We start from the raw sequence: 20,969 nt of genomic DNA on the forward strand, positions 1-20,969 counted from the left end.
ATTAGTGGCCTTGTGTCTTAGCACTTAATCTCCTCTAAACCATGCTAATGAAATGGATGTGGTGTTCCAGGCTAAACTGATAAAGTCAGACTTGGCTGGACTTCTTTCTGGCTAGAGGAATGAAATGCATTCATCTTACAGAATACAGTTTTCTGTTATTTAACTCACAGCAGACTGTGAGATTCTGGAGGGCAGGGACTCTGGTTCATTCTTTTCTGTAGCCTTCTTGGTATACACCACAGGGCCATTCATCTGGAAGCAATTGTGGAATTCACTTGGAATATAAGAAAACTCTACCTTTCTGAACCATTTGAGTGCAACTGAATGAGTGTGTAGAAGGTAAGTGAAGTCACTAAAATTCCTAGAGAGGTCAAGACTTCCTTCTAGAATAGGAGGTTTCATGTATGAACCACTGTGGTGCTCACACAGCATGGATATGGTGGTGGCAGCCATGCCTCAGCTGGAGATGGTGGAGTAGGGGCAGAAAGATGAAGCCTGGTCAGAGTAGACACATGATTGTTACTCACTTTGTAACAAGGTCTTCACTTTCTTAAAAAGTAGAGTTTAGAAAACCCCTGAATAGAGATGGTAAGTAATTTTGTCTTAGAGTGCCAACTCAAACACACTTAGGCTGACTTGCCTAGAGCAATGTGTTGAAAAGGATTTGAAAGTAGCTTCTGGCATTAGTGGAACATAATTAACCAACAATGTGTACTGACTGGCATAGTTTATCTGATGACCATGACCTTGATGATATGGATTTAAAAAAGAAGTTCATAACAGGCTTCTTCCCATAAAAATTTACAGTTTGATTGCAGAAATAATATATGATAATATAATTGGTGAAGAAAATATTAGAGTGCTACATTGTAGAACAGAGATGTTTTTAAAGTAATATTTAAAACCTAAAAATTTATGGCACAAGAATTCAATCCACACAGGGGGAAAGCAAATGAATGTGGACTGAAAAGTTCAGGAAAAGTCTGCCCTGGAGGAAGGCCTAAGCTGAGCCACTTCAGAAGAATGAGATATAGACCATGATGAGAAAGAAGCTGTGCTCTCCAAGGAGTAAGGATGGCTTGACAAACAGAGTAAGAAAAATAATGTGTCAGCCAAGGAATTGTTTAAGAGGGCATAGGAAAGGGTGCCATTAGGAAAGGGGTATGATTTGATAGGAGACAGGGTAAGAGGACTTAGCTTCCTTTAATAACTGGAAATGAACCCCACTGGCCTAGTGCCCCAGCTTTACCCAAGTGGGTGAGAAAGGCAGGAGCACAGAGTCCCTTGCCCTTTGTCTTTGCCTAAGGTGCTGTGCTGCTTGTGGTGACTCCATCCATGAAGACACAAGCACAGACACTTGGAGAGAATGTATGGCTGCTCTTGTACATCTGAGTGAACCAAAGAGAGGGTTTCTGGGAGGAATTCAGGCATAAAAATCTATGAGAAGTGGGTAAGAGATGAGGCAGGCGAGAGAGGGCTCATTCTGCAGCCTGGAAGGAGCACAAATCCCCTTCAGATAAGATCATCAATCACCAGACACTCAGAGGGCTTTTATCCTACAAATTTGGAGCTTGTCATTTTCACGGATTGGATGCGTGTGATGCAGATGCCAATAGGGAGAAATGATCTATGTTTTCATATGGGCATTTTGAGATGTATAGAATGTAAATGTCCAAGGATTATAGAGCGTGTTATAGAAGAATCCGCAAATACAGACACTGGTTCAAACACAAAAAAATGTATACTGTGTCTTCTCTCTCCACCTTTTATCAACTGGCAGGCAGTTTACTCAGTAGTTAAAAGCATGGAACCTGGAGTCAGAATGCCTGGGTTTGAATCCTGTCTTTACCACTCAAAGGTACCTACTTAACTACTCCAGTTCTAACTGTAACATGCAGTACTTACTACACAGTTTCTGTTAGGCTTAAGTGGGAAATGTCAGAATAGAGCCTCACACATAGTAAGCATTAGAGCATTAGCTATTATTTGTGATTAGAGAAGGTGATGGAAGAAAGAAAAAGGCATGATTATATGCGTGCATGTGGCATCTTTGAAACTGATTGTTCCTGGGTTGGAAACCACATCATTAAACATTCTAAAAAAAAGTCTGCAAGTCTGAAAATTCTCTAATTGTACACATTGTGCTATTTATTTCCAAAATATGCAAAAAGTTCAGAAATGGTAAAGGGAGGCCTCTTTTGATACTATTTGCTGGTAAAGACAAAGCTTCATAATAGCCAGAAAATAAATGGATGAAATGCTACATCTCAAAATCTGGAAACAGAGATGTTTGTCCATATTATTCACTTTATAATGGATGCTAAAGGCAATACAACTGCTTTTAGCAAACATGACAGGGGCTAACTTTCACTTAAAATTAATGCTTAATGACTGTTTATGCTTCAGGAAAATAGAAACATTATAGTTTGTTGCCCAGTTCAACTACCTAATAAGAGATAAGTCCTAAGTGGAAAAGATTCATTTTCTAGCAAAAAGGGATCTTAAAAGTATGTTATAAATCTACCAGAAAAAAAGAACCAATTTCTTTTCTGCCTTACAGAGAAAAAATTCTAGCTGGGTAAAATATCACTTGCCAAAAACAGTTTAAGACAAATTGGAAAGGCTACCATTTAAGGATAAATCATTAAGAGGCTTTCAAGATGATTAACATATTTTTAAATTGATTCTCTGCCTCTAAACAGATGGATTTATGTTATGCAATATTTTAATATAATCTTTAATTAAATTAGCCTTAGCAGGTGATATTTTAAAATAAAGTTAATTAGTATTTTCTATTCTAGCAGTTCAATCACGTACAGCTTGCTCTTGCCAAATGTGATTTCTTAGTTTTTTTGAGGACAAATAGAAAAAGATCCCCCAAATAATCTAAGGGGCAAGCTCAAGGTGTGATGCCAATTTATGATTCGTGCCAAATGGGTAGTAAAATGGGATACCTTTGGGTCTTGCATTTGGCTTGGTAAACTCCAGGACACTGACCAACAGACCTAGTTGTCTCATTATTTATAACCATCCTCAGGTTCTGCCGGGTTTTGATCTGGCCAGGGGAATCTTGCTGGCACAGCTTGTGTGTCAGGTTGGGTACAACGTGTAGGAATCCTGGGCCCCTTTTTCTTATGTGTAGACACTCTTTCAAAGGTAGCCACAGCTACACAGCAGGACTGAGACAACTTGGAGTATTACTTTGTTCCCAGGAGAGGAACTTTCTTTTAGGAATGCACTTGAATCAGTGCCTAGCTCCTTCAGCAGCTGGAAAGCTGGTTTGTTTCTCCTTTTGTTGGCTTTTTCTTTTCTTCTGCTGTGGTCCCCATGCTCTTCCCTGAACATTTTTCTTGAAATGATCCTTTGGGTTGTTTTACAAAGTTAACATCTTGGGAGATTGTCCAAAATGTACAAAAAAAGTATCTCATTCTTTTTGGCTTAATTTTGACCTTCAGAATTTTTTTTTTAATTTTTTTTTAACCTTTTATTTATTTTTGAGACAGGGAGAGACAGAGCATGAACAGAGGAGGGTCAGAGAGAGGGAGACACAGAATCTGAAACAGGCTTCAGGCTCTGAGCTGTCAGCACAGAGCCCGACGCGGGGCTCGAACTCATAGACTGCGAGATCATGACCCGAGCTGAAGTCAGCTGCTCAACGGACTGAGCCACCCAGGCGCCCCAACCTTCAGAATTTAAAGTTACTGAACTGTATATGATTTGGCGAGACATTTAAATGGCATTTATTTTGGGGGCACCTGGGTGGCTCAGTTGGTTAAGCATCTGACTTCGGCTCAGGTCATGATCTCATAGTTTGTGACTTCAAGCCCCACATTGGGCTCTGTGGTGACAGCTTGGAGCCTGGAGCCTGCTTCAGATTCTGTGTTTCCCTCTCTCTCTCTGCTCACACTCTGTCTCTCTTTCTCAAAAATAATTAAACAAAAATAAATAAACATTAAAAAAATTTTAAAGTAAATTACATTTATTTTTTATATCTTTGGAAGTACTGAGTAATTTTTTTAAAGAAGGCAAAGGGGAAAGACTATGAAGGAGCAAAAGGGAATCACAAAGACAAATTAAAATAAAATAAAAGATCATGAAGTATACCAGAATTAAACAGCATCAGCAGCATGCCTGAGTTCCCATGTGTGGTTTATATGTGCATCATGGTCAGATGATGTCATCTAATCACAAAGCTACATAGAATAAAAACCTGATGTAATCTATTTAATCAATCAGGAAGTATATATCTTTCTCATGTTCCATTAGGCACTGACATTACACTGTATTTAAGAGACTTTGTAGGACTATTAATTTTAGATAACTAATCAAAGATTTAAAAAAAAAACACTGGTTGCTTTGCTGACCAATTCTGTTTAGTTAAAATGCTCAATCTGTGCATATGTGGCTTTAGGTGTATAATGTACTTTTCCTAGATATAGTCATTATAAGAATGCTTTCACGGGGCATCTGGGTGGCTCAGCTGGTTATTTGGCTCTGGTCATGATCTTACGGCTCTTAGTTCAAGCTCTCCATCAGACTCTGTGCTGACCGCTCAGAGCCTGGAGCCTGCTTCCGATTCTGTGTCTCCCTTTCTCTTGCCCCTCTCCACTCCTCTCTCTCTCAAAAGTAAATAATCATTAAAAAAAAAAAAAAAAAAGCCTTTCACAACTCTGCAATAGCTGTCTAACTAGGGTTTATGTAAAGTATGAGGCATAGACAGAGTTTGGCCCTAAAGAGCATGGTGCAAGGCCTTTGGTGACCCAGGGTTAAGGTTAGACCCTGAGGATGAATATAAGGATTGGTAATCTAAGTTATTGTGCCAATGTGGAATATGGAATGATTGGAGGTGCTCTACCATGACCAACCCCAGGCAGTGCTCTGGGGAAGTTGTTTGAAGAGGGTGTTTATTTCCAGAGTCCTTTTTTCCTCCATCCTATTTCATATGGTTGTCAGTTTAGCCATGCATGCAATTAGGCTGTGTTTCAGGTATCACTGTATGATGTTTTAGAAGGTTCAGGTACAGTTTATTTTATAATAAAGGAGAACACCTGACAATAGGAAAAATATTCTCCTCTTTTTGTGAGGAAGAAAACAAATCAATCAGCAACCAAAAATGTCTTTTGTGCACCTGTTAGGTGCCTGACCCTGTGGGAGAGCACATGGAAGTGCAAGGTATGGCTTTGCCCTCCTGGGACATCCAACCTAGGTGTGGACAAAAACATGCTAGCAAAGCTACAACTCATATTGCACAAGAGAAATGTAAACTATATAATATAGGCCATAAGGGTCAAAGGACTGGTGACTAAATGACGGGTTCCCACAGCTGCCTGATGGGATGAGATCAAAATAGGGATCAACTGATTATCATCGCAGCAGGAAAAAAAAAAAAAAAAGCCAAACCATAATTCAAATAGCATTCCATGAACACAAGAGAAAGAATATAGAGAACTACAGGGAGTGTAATATTTTGTCAATGTTATTGACAATTGTCAATATTAAACTTTCAATAAAAATCTTTTTCTTTTTAATTTAAAATAAGATTGTTTTAACTACCTTGACAGACTAAACGTATATGAGCATTTGAACATGGAGGCAAAGAAGTAAGAGCCTTTGGGGTTAAAACTTCAATATGAAATGTATTAAATACAGAAGATTCTTTTATGAAAGGCTTCTAAAGTTGTCTTACATTTCTTAAATCAATCTGTAGCACATAATCAGTAAAACCGTATCATTTAAACAGAAAAATCATGACTTAGAAACTCACCCTTGTGCAGCTGTATCCTATTATGGGCTGTAACTTAACACATGAGTTTCAGAAGTTGTTAAAGTTGAGATCAGGCTAACAAATCTTAACTGCTACAAAAAAAAACCTATGTTGAGATGAGACAGCAGACCATGAAGAAGTTCTAGATTTGATCACAGGATGGATATAGATCATATTTTGTTTTGATTTGTTAAATCTTACTTATGTATTAAGAAATAAATGTATTAAGACAGATGGCCATTAAGTGATCAAGAAGCCACTTTTTTTTTTTCCCCATTTTGAAAAGTTTTCCTCTGGGGCTGATACTTTTAGTATTTAAATTCTACCAAATGTATATATACTGAAAAAAGAGTTAGGAAACAGTGTTTATGCCACTGATAGCTGAACCAAAATCTGCATTTGTTTCTTAGTATAGTTATATAATTGTTTCTAGTTGTATCCTGTAATAAAGTAAAATTAGCATTTCAATAGGCTTCAACAGGCTTCACAGTTTAGATGCTAAAATTATTGTAATTAAGATTCAATCATTAATCTGAAATAAGCTAGTGAGCAGTGAGATTTTTTTTTAACCATATTCTTTTAGGCACACTTTGTGGTGGAATGTAGTGCAATATGTGTAGAGATTTTACTGCATAAGGACCTTCATCCCTTACATCCTACTCCATTTCTTTCTGTGAAATGCAAAACCCATAAATGTATCATCAAATTTATAGATTTCAGATAACTCCACTAAAAAGCATGGGATAGAGAAAATACTTTACTCTTGAGAATTTTTGCTCTCTTGGGTTGCATACAGCCAGAACCATGATTACTAACATGGTTTTAATAACTTTATAGTCTGGTCCAATTTTTTCAAAGGGTAAAAATGAACCTTTTGAAGTATTCACCTATCTGATATAAATAAAACCTTTCATGCCGAAAAACGTTTCCCAAATGGAAGTTAATGCACCTCAAATACGTGAGACATTTTCTAATTGTGCAATGATTAGGAAGGAAACGTCTCATTTTTTCACGATGAAATTTGGGCGTAAAACATATTAATGAAATCTAATATCACTTTATCAGTCAATGCTGGAAACTAAAACATTCTCATGGCTTAAATGATAACTAAGATAGTTTTTTAAACAATCTATTTTAATAAAGTTTGCCTTGATTTGGGCTTTCAGTTAAGTCAAAGTGATTTCTCACTACAGGCATGTTTATATTCACACATCTTGCATCTTGCCTGAATAGGCAAAAGGATTTTCGCCATTGAAAAAGTTAAATTCTCCCTAACTTAGCATGAGGAAGTGTGCCTCCAAAAGATGTCAATATAATATTTTTCCCAATGCAACATAAAACCATAAAGTTGCATAACTAATCTAGGATCACTGCTAACTCTGAAGACTCCCTGTTGCCTGCACTTCTGCATCATTCCACCTGCCTTTACCACCTTGTCTCCACCTCCCCTAATGCCTTGTTCTTGTATTGCCTTAGCTTCTATGGACAAGCTGTTCTTTCTCATCAAACATGCCCTTCCCCTCTGACCCTCCTGTCATATTCCTGTTCAGATGTGCCTATTTAGTGGGTTCCCTCCATACTTCCAAAAGAGGTCATTTCAATCCTCCTCCCTGTCCCCTCCCTCGTTTTCCTATAACAGCACAAATGACATGGTTATATAACACCTCTGGGAGCCAATAGTTGTCTTGTAGTTTTGTAGTGGCTAAAGGTGAGGAATTGGAATACAGTACTTGAATTCTGGCTGTATCACTCATTTAACAGTATGACCTTGGGCAAGTCACCTTAACTTCATGAGACTCAGTTCCCTCATCTATAATTAACAATAGTACCTACATTACTGGTTTGTTGTGAATAAACGTTCCTAGCATAGTGCCTGTCATCACATGATGAGAACTTGATACCCTAGCATTACTATGCATGGATAAAGAGAGAGCCCAAAGATGGCAGATAAACATATTATGGTATTGTCATGTGAAAAGTTAACACTCAGAAGAATCTGAATGTTCAGCCATCTTGAAATCATGTGGATTTCCTTTGAGAAAGCACATGAGGAACTGTCAAACAGTGGTAAATAAATAGTAAGCTCTCACACACTCTCAAAAGAGCTGACAAGGGCTGCTCTTAGGATAGCTCATCTTTGGTTGTGACATATGACAAATGAAAAGAAACTGAATGTTACACAAAGCCAAGAATGGAAGGCAACATGGATATATGCCTTAATTTCTCAGCAAAGAGATTCTGTATGGTGGTGTAGAGATTCCTAGTGCTACTTGTTACAAATGTGAGACATTTAGGTAGTGGAGAACAGTCCAGTGTCAGCTTAGATGAGCAAATTTCAAATTGAGAGCTGACCTTATTTAAATGTCTTTGCATTGTTTTTTATTTGAAACGTGAAATAGGGGGAAACAGAAAAAAAATTGTTATGGAATTCATTTCTTTCCAGGAAAGAAAATTAAAAAAAAATTGCAACTATTGCTGGATGAACACCTTGTCTAAAACAAATGAGAGATTTAATTCATTGCAAAATGCCACTTGGGATGCTAAGAAAAGCATCCAAATAATATTTCTTTAAATGAATATAACTATCCCCATGTGTATCCATCTCAGACCAGAAAATTCTCTGGGTGCTTTTCCTGACCAACTTGAAGAGAAAATTCAATTTACAATTGCTTGTTTTTAAACAAACCAAAAGCCACTGAAGGCATAAAATTAATCGAATGATCATTTACATCCCTTGTATTATGTGTTTCTGAAGAATGAAGAGAAAAAAAAAACTTTCTTTGCATTTATAGAAGAGAAATTAAGAAAAACATTTTTAGAGTATGTGGTGTGTGTGTATGTGTGTGTGTGTGTGTGTGTGTGTGTGTGTGTGTGTGTTTTAATGCTCCTTTGTTCAACTGTTCTGGGTTTTAAAAATTCTTGGATTGGCTTTTCATCTTGCAGGAAAGCAAGGTAGCAATTTTTCTTAAGGATTTGGCAGTGATGTGCCCAAGTGCTTAGCCCTTTCCTTATAGCAGGAAGAGACTGGACTGGGTTGGGGGAAAGGGGGCCAGGAGTGACTAGGAGGAGAGGAGGCTGCTCAGAACCTGCTGTTCAAGGCTGATGGCAGCTTTTTACAAGCTGTGTAAAAGATGAGTGTGGTGGCAGCAGTTTTTGGGTGTGCCAAAGAAAATGAGTCCACGTGCTAAACTCTGGCACGTGCGTGATAGGTTGCCAAGGCATGGCATAACCCCCAGGCAGACTTTTGATGTCCTGCTCCAGAAAGTGTGTAAGCCTGTTCCCATTTATTCCATGAGGATGGTAAGTGGTTGGATGTTTCAATGTTATAAAAAACCGCTGGCACAGAAATTTGCCATTTGGCTTACTTTCATTCAGTCATTTTTCAGATTAGAAACACCTGAAGGGAGAGGATCAGCAGTTTAATACTCACACCTATTAAGCCATGCGAGCAGTTGCAGAGTACAGCTTATTCCAGGGTAAACAGGCAATGCTATCTGATCAAATTTAGGTTCTATGTTAAAGAATGAAATATATAAAATTGGACACTTCTTTATTTTTCCATAGAAAAGAGTTCCTGCAAAGGTCTGAATGACAGAACATAATGCATATTTTATTTTAACCCTTTTTCTATTTTATTCTCTTGGCTAAACTGTAAACAATTCCTGGGATTTAGTTCAACTTAAAAAGTAGACCATATAATTTCAGAGTAAACTTCTTGAATTGACAAGAAATTTGGTGAAAAATTGCTCCTCTATTTCTTTTTCTTTCTTTTTTTCTTTCTTTCTTTCTTTCTTTCTTTCTTTCTTTCTTTTTTTCTTTCTTTCTTTCTTTCTTTCTTTTATTTTATTTTATTTTTTTTTTTTTTCTGCTTCCATTCTCCAAATCCACAGTATAAGACCCCTGGCTCTATACAATTTATCCAAAGCTTTGAGCAGGTCAAGGGCCCTTTTACCCTTCACTAGTGAATTCAGTGCTATTGTAAGAGAAAGACATTCTTTCCTTCCCTTTTCACTTAAAGAAACACACCAAACCTGAATAGACTCCAGGCTAGACTGGGGGAGGGAGTGATTTTCATTAGTCTAGCATAGCTATTGACATATGCTTGAAGAAAATATAAAAAAAAAAAAAAGACAGAAGGAAGAAAGGTAGGAAGGTAGAGAGGAAGGAAATAAAGGGCTTCCACTATGCATTAAAGGGCATACTGGTTACAATTTTATTTCTAAGAAGAAAATTTTATAGGATAAAATGGCCCAACATTTCTTTTTCTTCATCACACATATGAGAAATATAAACTAAAAGGACATCTGGAAACTAACATTATTCAGCAATCAGAGAGCAAAAATCCAAAGCATTGATGTTTTGATGGAGACAAACATAACAAGATTCACAAAGAAAGCTGTAACTTATTGAAGAAAAAAAAAAATTCCATATGCATTTTACCTTTTGGGCAGTTCCATAGCAAAATTCTATTTCAGAAGCCCTTTGTAATATGAAACTCACTGTAGATAAGATACAACATGAAGATAGTCTGTTTTGCAGCAGCAGGAAATCAAATTGGTTCCAGAAACTAAGTTACATGACAAATGGTATAATAGTATTGCTAGAATTGGGAAGCTTGATTGAATTATTTTTCATAATCATTAAAAAAGATTTTGAAATAACTTTGCCATAGCTGTTTAGATTTTGGGGGGATAGGGACATTGCAGATATGGGAAGGCTAATTTTATTGGCCTTTTAACTAAAGTGTTATAATTTGTTACCAAAATTTAAGAGCTCACTGGTGATTTATTGTTGTTTGTTTGCAATAAAAATTTTCAGACAAACACAATATTTGACTTAACACAGTTAACATGTTATGGAGGGTGAAACAGGTTAACAAATATAGAGTATTTATCATTTCTAAGTTATTTTTAGTTTTAATCTCATTAGCAATCAGCCGTGTTTTATTTAAAAAAGCATCTGGAAGAGTTCATTAAGTCTTAGGCAAGGCTTATATTTTAGGAAAGACTTCCAAACAGTTAGCAAGATGTATCACTGACAAAATAACCCAGCAACTAATACCCGTAGGTGAAATGAAATCATTCTCCTGACTGAAGTCAGGAACAAGTTAAATATCACTTAGACCACAGCACACGACTACAGAGATTTAGGAGAAATCATACTTAAATAGGATGTGACTAGACGTTTAGGACTATTTTCAGAAAACTTTTTCCCCTTCAGTACTTACAGTCTTTGAAGACTAGAGCCGGGTCTCTGTGAGGCAAGACTTGGGCAATGATGTGTCTCAGGGATTCCAAGGTTCTGTCCATCTTGGGTCTGCCTGTGTGAGCCTGCTGCACAGTGTCCTCATGCCTGAATTCTTGCAGTCCTGGACTGAATTTGTGCAGCTCATTGATGCACAGGATTACCAAAGAATCCCTTTTAACATCTGCCAATCAGACATTTCCCAGAATCTAAAGACCCCTCAGGGGGCCCTCCTCCCAGGCTCACTTATCTTTGTTGTATGCTGAGCTAATTAGCTCTAAAGGCTGGCTGACAGGCGGGTTCCCATTGCTTCCTTCTGTTAAACACACCCACCTACAGGCTAGCTGGGGAAGCTCGCTAATCATGAGACCAGTTTTCCTCTCCAACCAGATTCTGCCTGAATGGTGTGCAGCTTTCCGACTTGGGTATTTCTTTTGGTCCTCCATCTTCAAATGTGCTGTCCCCTGGTATAAAATCAAGAAGGTTATTTGTCAAAGAAATTACCTTAGTAACAAAGAAATTTCCAGCTCAGGACTTTCAGTTCAGAATTAGTATAATCTAAATTCTTCTTTGGTAAAGAAGTGCTATAAAGAGTATGGATATAGCCAGGGACCAGATTATGCTATTTGAATTCAGGGGCATCTCTCTGGGAGCCAAGTTTAAAAGTTGTTTTTCTTTTTTTTTTTTTCCCCATCACCCATGTTATTGTCACTTATGATGGGTAGTGGCAAATAAAACCTTGGTACTGTCTTTTGGCTTGCCTAGGAATGTTTGTTTTTGTTTTGACTCTTCAAGGAAAATCATTCCCAAGATTGAGTTTAATGAATTCTGATATCATTCACTTCCTTTTATTTCGTGGTAATTCTTTCTATTAAAATTTCAGAAGAAGCAAAAATATATATTTTTTTCAATAGAATATAGGTAGTTACTAACATACCTTAACAGATTCTTTCTCTATTTCCCATACCACTCACGACAAGGTTAAATAGTCTTTCCACAGGAGACGTAAACATGTCATGAGATTCCATTGCAATAATTAGGATTCATAACACATATAAAAGAACTGATTTTAATGGCTATAACCTATGATAGTTTATTGAAGACTTGTTAAGGACTACTTTACTTTTATTTAAAATACTTTTTCGGAGTTGGCACAAGAGATTGCTCTCCCATTTCCAGATTCCATAACTATGTTGTGTTGCATGATTAACTGAAAACAGTCCTTTAACGACAAAATAAAAGTAAAATGTTTTCCATGCAATAGGCTTCTTCAGCTAGATGGTAGAAGGGTGGGCTTAATAAAAGGAAACAGAGGAAATGGTGCTGTCACAATAAGTCTTATCATAATGACTATTACTTAGTAAATGTCCACAGGGAATATATGTCACATATGACAGAGACATGGGGCTGCCCCACTGTGAAAAGATATTATTATAAAAAAGGATGTGAAAGAAGTAGCACTACATGTTAAGACACTTATTTAGGGTTCCAAAGTGTACTTTACTTTACATGGGCTGCACCAAATAGGAAATCATCAGCATCTTTGCCATTCATGAGCTTATAATTTAAAAGAGAAGCTAGATGGTTTGTAGATAAAAAAAAAATTATACATTTATTGGACACAAAGTATAAATGAATGAAAGTACTTTCAGTGTGATACTGAATTGGAAACCAAAACATATAAGGTTCCCATTAGAGAGCCAGGAATTCTCAAAGGAGCGAATCTGATAATGTAAAACTGGTCGATGCCGAGATTTTGGTCAATAAATAGACTTTTTATGGGCTTATCTTTAGTAGTACATAAAAATATTTTGGTTGTGTATTGTGATGGAAAGAATACTGAATTTTGTATTAGTAAAATCTAGGATTTGATATTTGTTACCTGTATAACTTTGAAGAAGTCATGTCTTCTCTGGGCTCACAGTCCTCATCTAGAAAATTAGGGGATTGAGCTGAATGCTTTCTTTCAGATCTAACATTTATGATTCTGTAGCTATATTACAAATGGCCACAAATATTATCACACACTTTATAGCTTTCTGAAAACTCTTACACTTATTTCCTAAAAGCTGGACTGGTCTTCAAACAGATCACTTCTAATAACCATAGTAAACTTCATATCCTTTCAACAATATGAGAAACACAAATTAATATGGTGAGTTCAAAGATACTCATCACACACACACACACACACACACACACACAATAAAAATCCAAAAACAAACAAAATAAAACAAAACAAAAAAGCCCAAAGATACTCATTATTAATGCTAACTAAAATGAAAGGTAAGAATTTGTTAAGAAAATTAACTTTCAACTTCCACAAGATTTTTCTAAAGACAAACTGAGGGTCTGCTTAGAGAACTCCAAAACGGCTTTGCAAAGATAACTTTGTAAAAATATCATGATATTTACTGAGTTATATTTTAAAAAATGAAAAAAGAATTCTAGTTGGATAGTATAGTTTCTTCTTTCTGATCAGGCCCAATGCTTCAACAGAAGTTTTCCAAATCCTCTGCTAAGCATTTATTCCTTGCCCATCCATAAAGACTTCTCACTCTAGAGTGTTACTGTAAGACAGTTTAAACTAACTACTCAGGGGTTTCTCACCCTTTTATGTCTTTAATGTAGAAAGTATATGAGGGAGGTGGGAAAACCTAAGATACCCCTGTCTATTTAGTACAGATTCTACAGTTCACATGTTAGATTTCACTGTCAACCTCAGCCAACTGTAGGCATATGCCAAAAGCAAAACTTAGGTATTAAAACAAGGGTAGAAGACTACAGTGAAAACCAAAATGATGTTTTTACAAATCCTGTTAGAATGCTACTCAGATGTGTGAGAAATGCCATCCAACTGATATATTTAGTGATCAAAACTTATCACCCAATGGTAAAAAGGAAAGACTCAGTGCAATAGCACACTTACTAAGCTCCCAGGGAGTACAGAACTCTTTGAGAAGATGAGAAATCAAGGTGGTATATTTTGTACCGTTTCATGCACAATGCAGCAAAAACGTCTATGGAAACAATCATTTTGCTGGTAAGGAAAAGAAAATTTATTCCTATCATTATAGTAATATATTTGTTAAGTAGTTCATTACAGGTACAAAAATGATAAGAAAGTGGGGGTCACCAATTGAAATAACACCCAGAATGTTAAAACACATAATAAATGCATGAAAAGAATCATCTTTAGTTAGAAACAGGAAAGAACCTCCACTATCCTCTGTGCCCCCTCACTTCATGATCTGTTCTGTCCTGGAGGAGGCTGGGGTAGGTGAAACAGGAGAATGGGCCTGTAGGTGAGGCTGTAGTGAAGATGGTGAGATTCCAGGCATGTAGGCATGCAGACTCCACTGCAGTAACTGAGCCTGAGCCAACTTATAGCTACTCATCTCTAGAGGATCAAGTACCTAAAGAAGGGAGAAGACACTGATTGAAATTCAGGAAGATTATCTTCTCTGAAATAATTTCTTCACTTACTTGTTAATGCTTTGATTCTTAAAAATTTACAATTTAAGATAAAGTAAATAAAATGAAAAATAATTCAAGTCATGCAGTTAAATAAACAGAGACAGTAAATCCTTTACAAAAACAATGGGGAACATAGCAGATCCATCCAGATTCCAATGGGAGATGGGTGGAAGGCCCTAAGAGCTGGATTGGCACAAGAGGGTCAAGGGTTGCCTATGTGCAGGACCGTTTCTAGGGGTGTTCTGGAGGGTGAAGAAGGGCAAGGCCCTGAAGAAAGTGACTTTGCTGAGGTAATAACTAATGACTGTTTAGTGTTAGCTAAACAAAACTAAAGACACCAGTGTGAAGAATGAATAGCTGGTTAACATCAACTTTGTTAACTCTTAACTGGGAAAGGTCAGTGAGATATTTGAATCAAGGTATTCATGAGAGGGTCAGTTGGAAAGGCAACTTCTGACAAAAGTTCTGACAAATTCAAAAGACACAGGTAACATAAAATAACTTTATTTCAGACATATTTACCCTGATATTTCACTACATTTAGGAAATCACCAGTAAGTACTAATCTGTTTAACTACGTGGAAAGGTAAGTAGAAAATTGATTAATATCCCATTTACAGATTAAAAGAATGTACATCTCTTCATTTTCATACAATATTATAAAAAATGCTTTCTTAAAATAATATCCTTCCCCACAAGATAAAACTGCTAGTGAACTGCTCTTTATCTGTGTCAGGGCAGTTAGAATCAACACTTTTAACCAGAAAGCACAATGAAGTACATCCATTTATCCAAACCTTCTGTTACATATATATATTTGGGGGCCTGAATGAGCCCATGTCATCTTGACTATTTTAAGTAACCAATTACCCAGCTCTGTCTTGGTATTTGGTCCTGGAAGAGAAGTAAAAATTGATTCTTTAAGAAATACTTTAGAGGCCAAAGATATCACCAGAGGAGGTTTTACTAGTAAGGTGAGAGAATTTGAATGTTCATTTACAAGACTGGAGATACTGATGCCAAGCCCTTGGGTCATTAGGTATGCGTTCTGTGGAAAACTGAACATATTACTGTTAACTGTGGCTGGCTGACTTCCAGCATAATATATATTTTGAAAGAAAAAGAAAAACAGTTTAACATTTTTTGTTTTGGGAGTGACTTTTTCCAGTGGATTTTACAACAATATTTTCTTTCATAAAAGTTTATCTAGTAATAACTAGGGCTCCTCTCCCTCTCCTTGCATTTTCTCACAGGAACCATCCCCTCCCCCTACCTTCTGCTATCCAGTACAGGAGTTTATTTTGCTGCATGTTGAAGAAAAAATTTACACAGGTTGTGGCTATAAAGTGATCAGATTGATCCTAAAAAAGGTGTCTGAACTCCAGCTGAGTCTTTGAGCCTCTCAATAAACGCAAAGAGTTGAGGTCTCCTTTAAAGAAAGGATAGACTAATTGAAGCTAACATTTTTTTTTTTTTTTTTCCTTTAGATGGTCATGTTTCTGGGGTATGAGTTCTTTGGAATGTTTAAATCTTTGCAACAGTAATGAGCAAAGTAAAATGAAAACCTAGACTACAAAAAAAATATTAATATTAGATTAAAACAAACCCAGGAAGAATGTTTATTGGCTGTAAATAAATGACTTAAACCTGAGATTAGTTGATGGCTATCAACTAAGTTCAAGCAAGCCACTAACTTCATAGCTCCATATATTTTAGATGAAACTTCCTGTAAAGATTGCATCATTAGTATACCCTTAATTCAATTCAGGCTATATTTATGGATATGCTTACATTAAGATAAAAGCCTCGCGCCCATCCATTTCACACTGTAAACTATAATTTCCATTTCACTTCCTTTGCAGTCACTATCAGAGTACTGCACTTAGCATGTATCCTGTTGACACAGAAGAAATATTTCTTTTCAAAATTTGTTTGAAAGAGGAATAGAAAACTGCATACAAAGGGGGCCTATGTTTCTACGAATTGAAAACTAGAGAAAGACCAAGTTAGAGAATGATATATTCTTCTGATCCTCCCCAGGTACCTCAGTAGCTTTGAGCTCAAGGAAAAAGTACTACTCCCCACCTCACCACCTTAATCCCCTCCTACCTCCTCATGAACAACCAGAAATATTCCAGGCAGAGCTTCAGTCTACTGAGATCGGTTTTCTTGGGCCTGTGAGAAAAATGAAAGGCTTATCATGGAAAAAAAACAAAAAACAAAAAAAAAACAACATGTTTTCTAAAAAGGGAGGAAATTTTGTGGAGAATAGGACTCAAAACCTGGACCTGGTTGTAAGGACTGTCTCCTCTCATACCTCCACAACACCAGGAAGACAAGTCAAAGTTTGTGGACCTTAGTGACTTTGCAAAAGAGACCCCTGGGCTGGATACAAAGTTCTAAACCACAGATACTCTGGTTTTTCTACCTTTCACCTTCCTGGTACTTACCAATTCCATTTTTTCCTCCCACTTACTCCCAACCCTATTCACTCCATGTGATTTTGGGCAAGTAATTTTACATCTAAAAATGTTTTCTCATCTCTAAAATAAAAACAAACTAATCAAGAATGTTTATACCTCCAGTGTAATAGTAAGATTCTATCCCAGATTGTCTAAACCTTAATACTTATGCCGACTGGGCAACATTTTAGCTTCTGTTCAAGATTCCTTCCAATCTACTAACACTGACAAAGTTTCCCTAGTTCCCCTTTCCATCCCCTTTGTTTTTAGTTTTTAATTAATTTTTCTTTTTAATTTTTAAATAATGTCTGCACCCAATGTGGGACTTGAACTCATGATCCCAAGATCAAGAGTTGCATGCTCTACCAACAGAGCCAGCCAGGTGCCTCACTACCCCCTTTAAAATCAAATCATTACACTGCTCAAAATCTACAATTGCTCCTTTCCAATACATCAAGGTAAATTCTAACAAAAATTTTAAAATAATCTTTAATTTGGTCATTTGCTGCACAATACCCCCTTCCCAACCATAGCACACTACATTTATTTGTCTTCTGCATGATTTCCTCTTTGCAAGCTCTTTTTTTTAATCTACCTATTCAACCAAATTCCTCTTCCCTATAATTCACCAAATCACTCTGAACTTTCACTTATCCACTGTCCTTGGAGGTTTCTCAGTGAGATCAATGGTGTCAGGCTTTCAGTACAGTTGACTTTGTACCTTTAATTGTTATGTGTTTAATCTTGTTTCTTCAAATATAGTGGACGCTTTAGGTCAACAAAAATTTTATCTTGAAAGTCTGTATACTTCCTCAGTATCTTTAGACAACATCAAGCACGTGCAAAATGTACGGGTTAATATTGTATTTTTCTTCCTAATGTAAGCTGAACCTCTTCCACTAAAAGCAGTTATAGTGATCACCCTTATTGGATTCATTCATTTCAAGTGGTTACTTTTTTTAAAATGGAACCATGTAATATTGTGACAAATATTCCAAGGATTATATTTTATTTGTATTATGAGGCACACTCCTATTTATGGAATTAAGCCTACATAATCTGATTCTAAATGTTACATAAAATACTAATTTTAATGTCATCATTATTTACAATAGTAAGACAAAAGAAAAACTTACATTTAAAATGTAACAATATTAGTCCCTCACTGTGTTGTAGACTTTGGAGTTATTCCTACACTCCTTGTTATTACACAACTGTGTAACTCACGGTTATTTTGAACTTTACCTCATTCCCAGCCTTCTACAGTTGCATAAGATGGTTCCAGACCTTCATATAGCAAATCAAGGTCAAACTAAGATATGGCCTGATGCTCTCTAGGGAGATGTTCTGAAGAGAGATGAAGAATAATGGAGATGGTGAGCCTTAGCCACCCAGAATATTGAATGCGACTTGAAATAAACTTACACCTCAGGGAAGTGTTCTCACTGAGAACCTAATGAACTCATACCTCCACCTTGTGGAAGTGGCTGATAAACCTCTGGGCTGCAGGTTTACCTGTTAAGTTCTTTAACTAGACAACTATGTTTTGTCATAACATTTACTGAGTACTTGACTAAAAAAATGATTATCTTCTAGTTAGTAGCCTTAAAAGATCTTTAAGGTTCTGGAGAAAGCTCAAAGACAGCCAGCTAGGCACCAAAGAACAGACCCATGGCTACCAATATCACAAAGTTATTTAGCACAAGTATAAACTGCATTATCTTGTAGGAAAAACTTATTTAGTGGGAGCAACAAGTAGAGGATGCAAGGTTACAAGCAAAGCATTTGTACGTTGAGATGAAAACAGCACCAAAAAGATCACAGGTGAAATATCAGTGACCTTGGAAATAGAAAAGATTCCTCCCGAATCTTCCTTTTGGTAATCTGAAATCATTTGGGAAATACTTCCTAATATATAACATGTCTCACGTACTGTGCTAAGCTCCTTACAGGTGTTATTTAATTTTTATAATAATTCTAAGACAGGCACTATTAAATGTCCTCATCTCACAAATCAAAAAAGTGAGGTTAGAGAGGTTACAGAAGGCACTTGAGGTCTGGGAAGTGGTTGAACCAGGATCTAAATTTGGAACTCGCAGACTCAAAATGTTTTATTAACCACAGTACATGCCTTGACTACATTAGTAGTACACTTAAATTGTTTTTGCTCATTGTTCACTATGGACGTTTTAAATGTGAGGGTTACATCTTGTTTGATAGACCAAATTCTAATTTCTAATTGAGGACTACTCAAAAACATCTTTTAAAAATTGTGAGTAGGGGTACCTGGGTGGCTCAGTCAGTTAATCATCTGACTTCAGCTTAGGTCATGATCTCATGGTTCGGGAGTTTGAGCCCCATATGGGGGGGCTCTCTGCTGTCAGCAGAGTCCACTTCAGATCTCTGTCTCTCTCTCTGCCCCTCCCTGGCTCACGCTCTCTCTCAAAAATAAATATTAAAAAAATATTAGACACTGATTAGACACTGAATAATTTGCTTAGACTTATGCATTTGATGTATCTGTTCTGCCAACCACAAGAAACCTGAGGCTATTCAGGATAAGAACTGCTTACTTAGATTTCAAAGTTCCTAGAGTAATAGTGTTTATGTAGTAGGTACCCAAAAGTGGACTGCATCAACTGAATAAAAATTGAGTAGGAAGATGTCATATAGTTTCATTCCCAGTTTACCTTTGATACTCTAATATGTATTGCAAGATAAATATTCTATGGTTCTATTAAGATGTCTTCAACATTATTTTACTGAAATGCTTTAAAGTAGATTTAGTAAATGCTGTGAAGACACACCTAAAATTCGAAGCTAGGTAAACACTTTCCAAATTAGCATAAGTTAATTTTCAAGGGAATTGGGACATTTTCTTGTGTCTATATAATTAAAGGTATTTATTAATGATAGGTCTTGCAAATAGAAGAATGAATTTTACAAAGGTGAAAGGGAATCTGCTGTCTTTAACATTCTTGGAAATAAATCTGCTGTTATTTCCTCTAGTAGATCATTACCACTGATGCAAGTAATTTTAGGACATTCTGGCTGGTGACTGTGGAGTGACATTGCCATCTAGTGGTCATTTTTTTTTCCCATAGGTGATGCCCCTCTTCTGGCCTACTGGGTGATGCTGAGACTTGAATATCATCAGGTAGATGTACTTAAGCACCCATCTTCCAATCTCACTGGATTACAAAGTCTTTGTATTACAATGCCTTATGTATTTTCTTTCCCCTGCACTATTTACTTGTTAAGTGAAAACATGTTTTGGACCCACCCAAGAATATTAGAAAGAGGTTTTCATTCCTTATCCCTTCTACCTCCTTATACTCCTAACTCTTCTACTTCTGTTCAGGCCTGCATAAAAACGAACAAGTGTGGAAACTGGTGAGACTACGGCAACTTTCTGTTCCCATGACAACATTACCAATTTAAATAGTGGAAAACAAAATTATGCATCACTGGCTGATCCTTAATACTGGAGCCTTGGGGCACCTGGGTGGCTCAGTCAGTTAAGTGTCCAACTCTTGATACCGGTTCAGGTCATGATCTCATAGTTATTAGTGAGATTGAGCCTTGCATTGGACTCTGTGCTGACAGCATGGAACCTGCTTGGAATTCTCTCTTTCCCTCTCTCTCTGACCCTCTCCAGATCGCGCCCATATTCTCTCTCAAATAAATGCTAAAAAAAAAAAAAAATACTGGAGTCTAAGAAAAACAGGTGGCAGTAAATTCTCCCAGTGGTTAAATAAAATAAAAACAAATTGTTAGCAGAGTATCAGAAAGCTAAACATGATTACAATCATTGTATCATTCTAAAAGCTATACTTTAATGAATGTTTACAAAGTGCTGGGCATTGTTCTTAGTGCTTCTGTGTATTATCTCACCTAGTCCTAAAATCAACCCTATTAAATAGTTACAAATCCAACTGTAATAGTAAGAAAATTGAGGTGGAAAAGGAGAGAGACACATATACGACTTGCTTAAAGTTCTTTTCATTAGCAAGTGGAAAAAC

The 20,969-nt window shown here is 36.6% G+C and overlaps 1 protein-coding gene across 1 annotated transcript in view; it reads right to left on the reverse strand.

Moving 5' to 3' along the window:
* LIX1 (limb and CNS expressed 1) overlaps window positions 1-19,254 on the reverse strand; it is a 59,961-nt gene extending 40,707 nt beyond the window's left edge. The window contains exons 1-7 of the mRNA XM_042944289.1: window positions 18,193-19,254; window positions 16,595-16,660; window positions 16,277-16,379; window positions 13,938-14,424; window positions 12,891-12,939; window positions 11,342-11,472; window positions 10,992-11,137 (exon numbers count right to left, since the gene is read on the reverse strand). Coding sequence (XP_042800223.1) covers window positions 10,992-11,137; window positions 11,342-11,454 — 259 coding nt within the window. The 5' untranslated portion in view covers window positions 11,455-11,472; window positions 12,891-12,939; window positions 13,938-14,424; ... (1 more) ...; window positions 16,595-16,660; window positions 18,193-19,254. The remainder of the gene's footprint in view (window positions 1-10,991; window positions 11,138-11,341; window positions 11,473-12,890; window positions 12,940-13,937; window positions 14,425-16,276; window positions 16,380-16,594; window positions 16,661-18,192) is intronic.
* Between the last annotated feature and the right edge of the window lie 1,715 nt (window positions 19,255-20,969).

The sequence above is a fragment of the Panthera leo genome, chromosome A1 (assembly GCF_018350215.1).
Source record: "Panthera leo isolate Ple1 chromosome A1, P.leo_Ple1_pat1.1, whole genome shotgun sequence".
NCBI lineage: Eukaryota > Metazoa > Chordata > Mammalia > Carnivora > Felidae > Panthera > Panthera leo.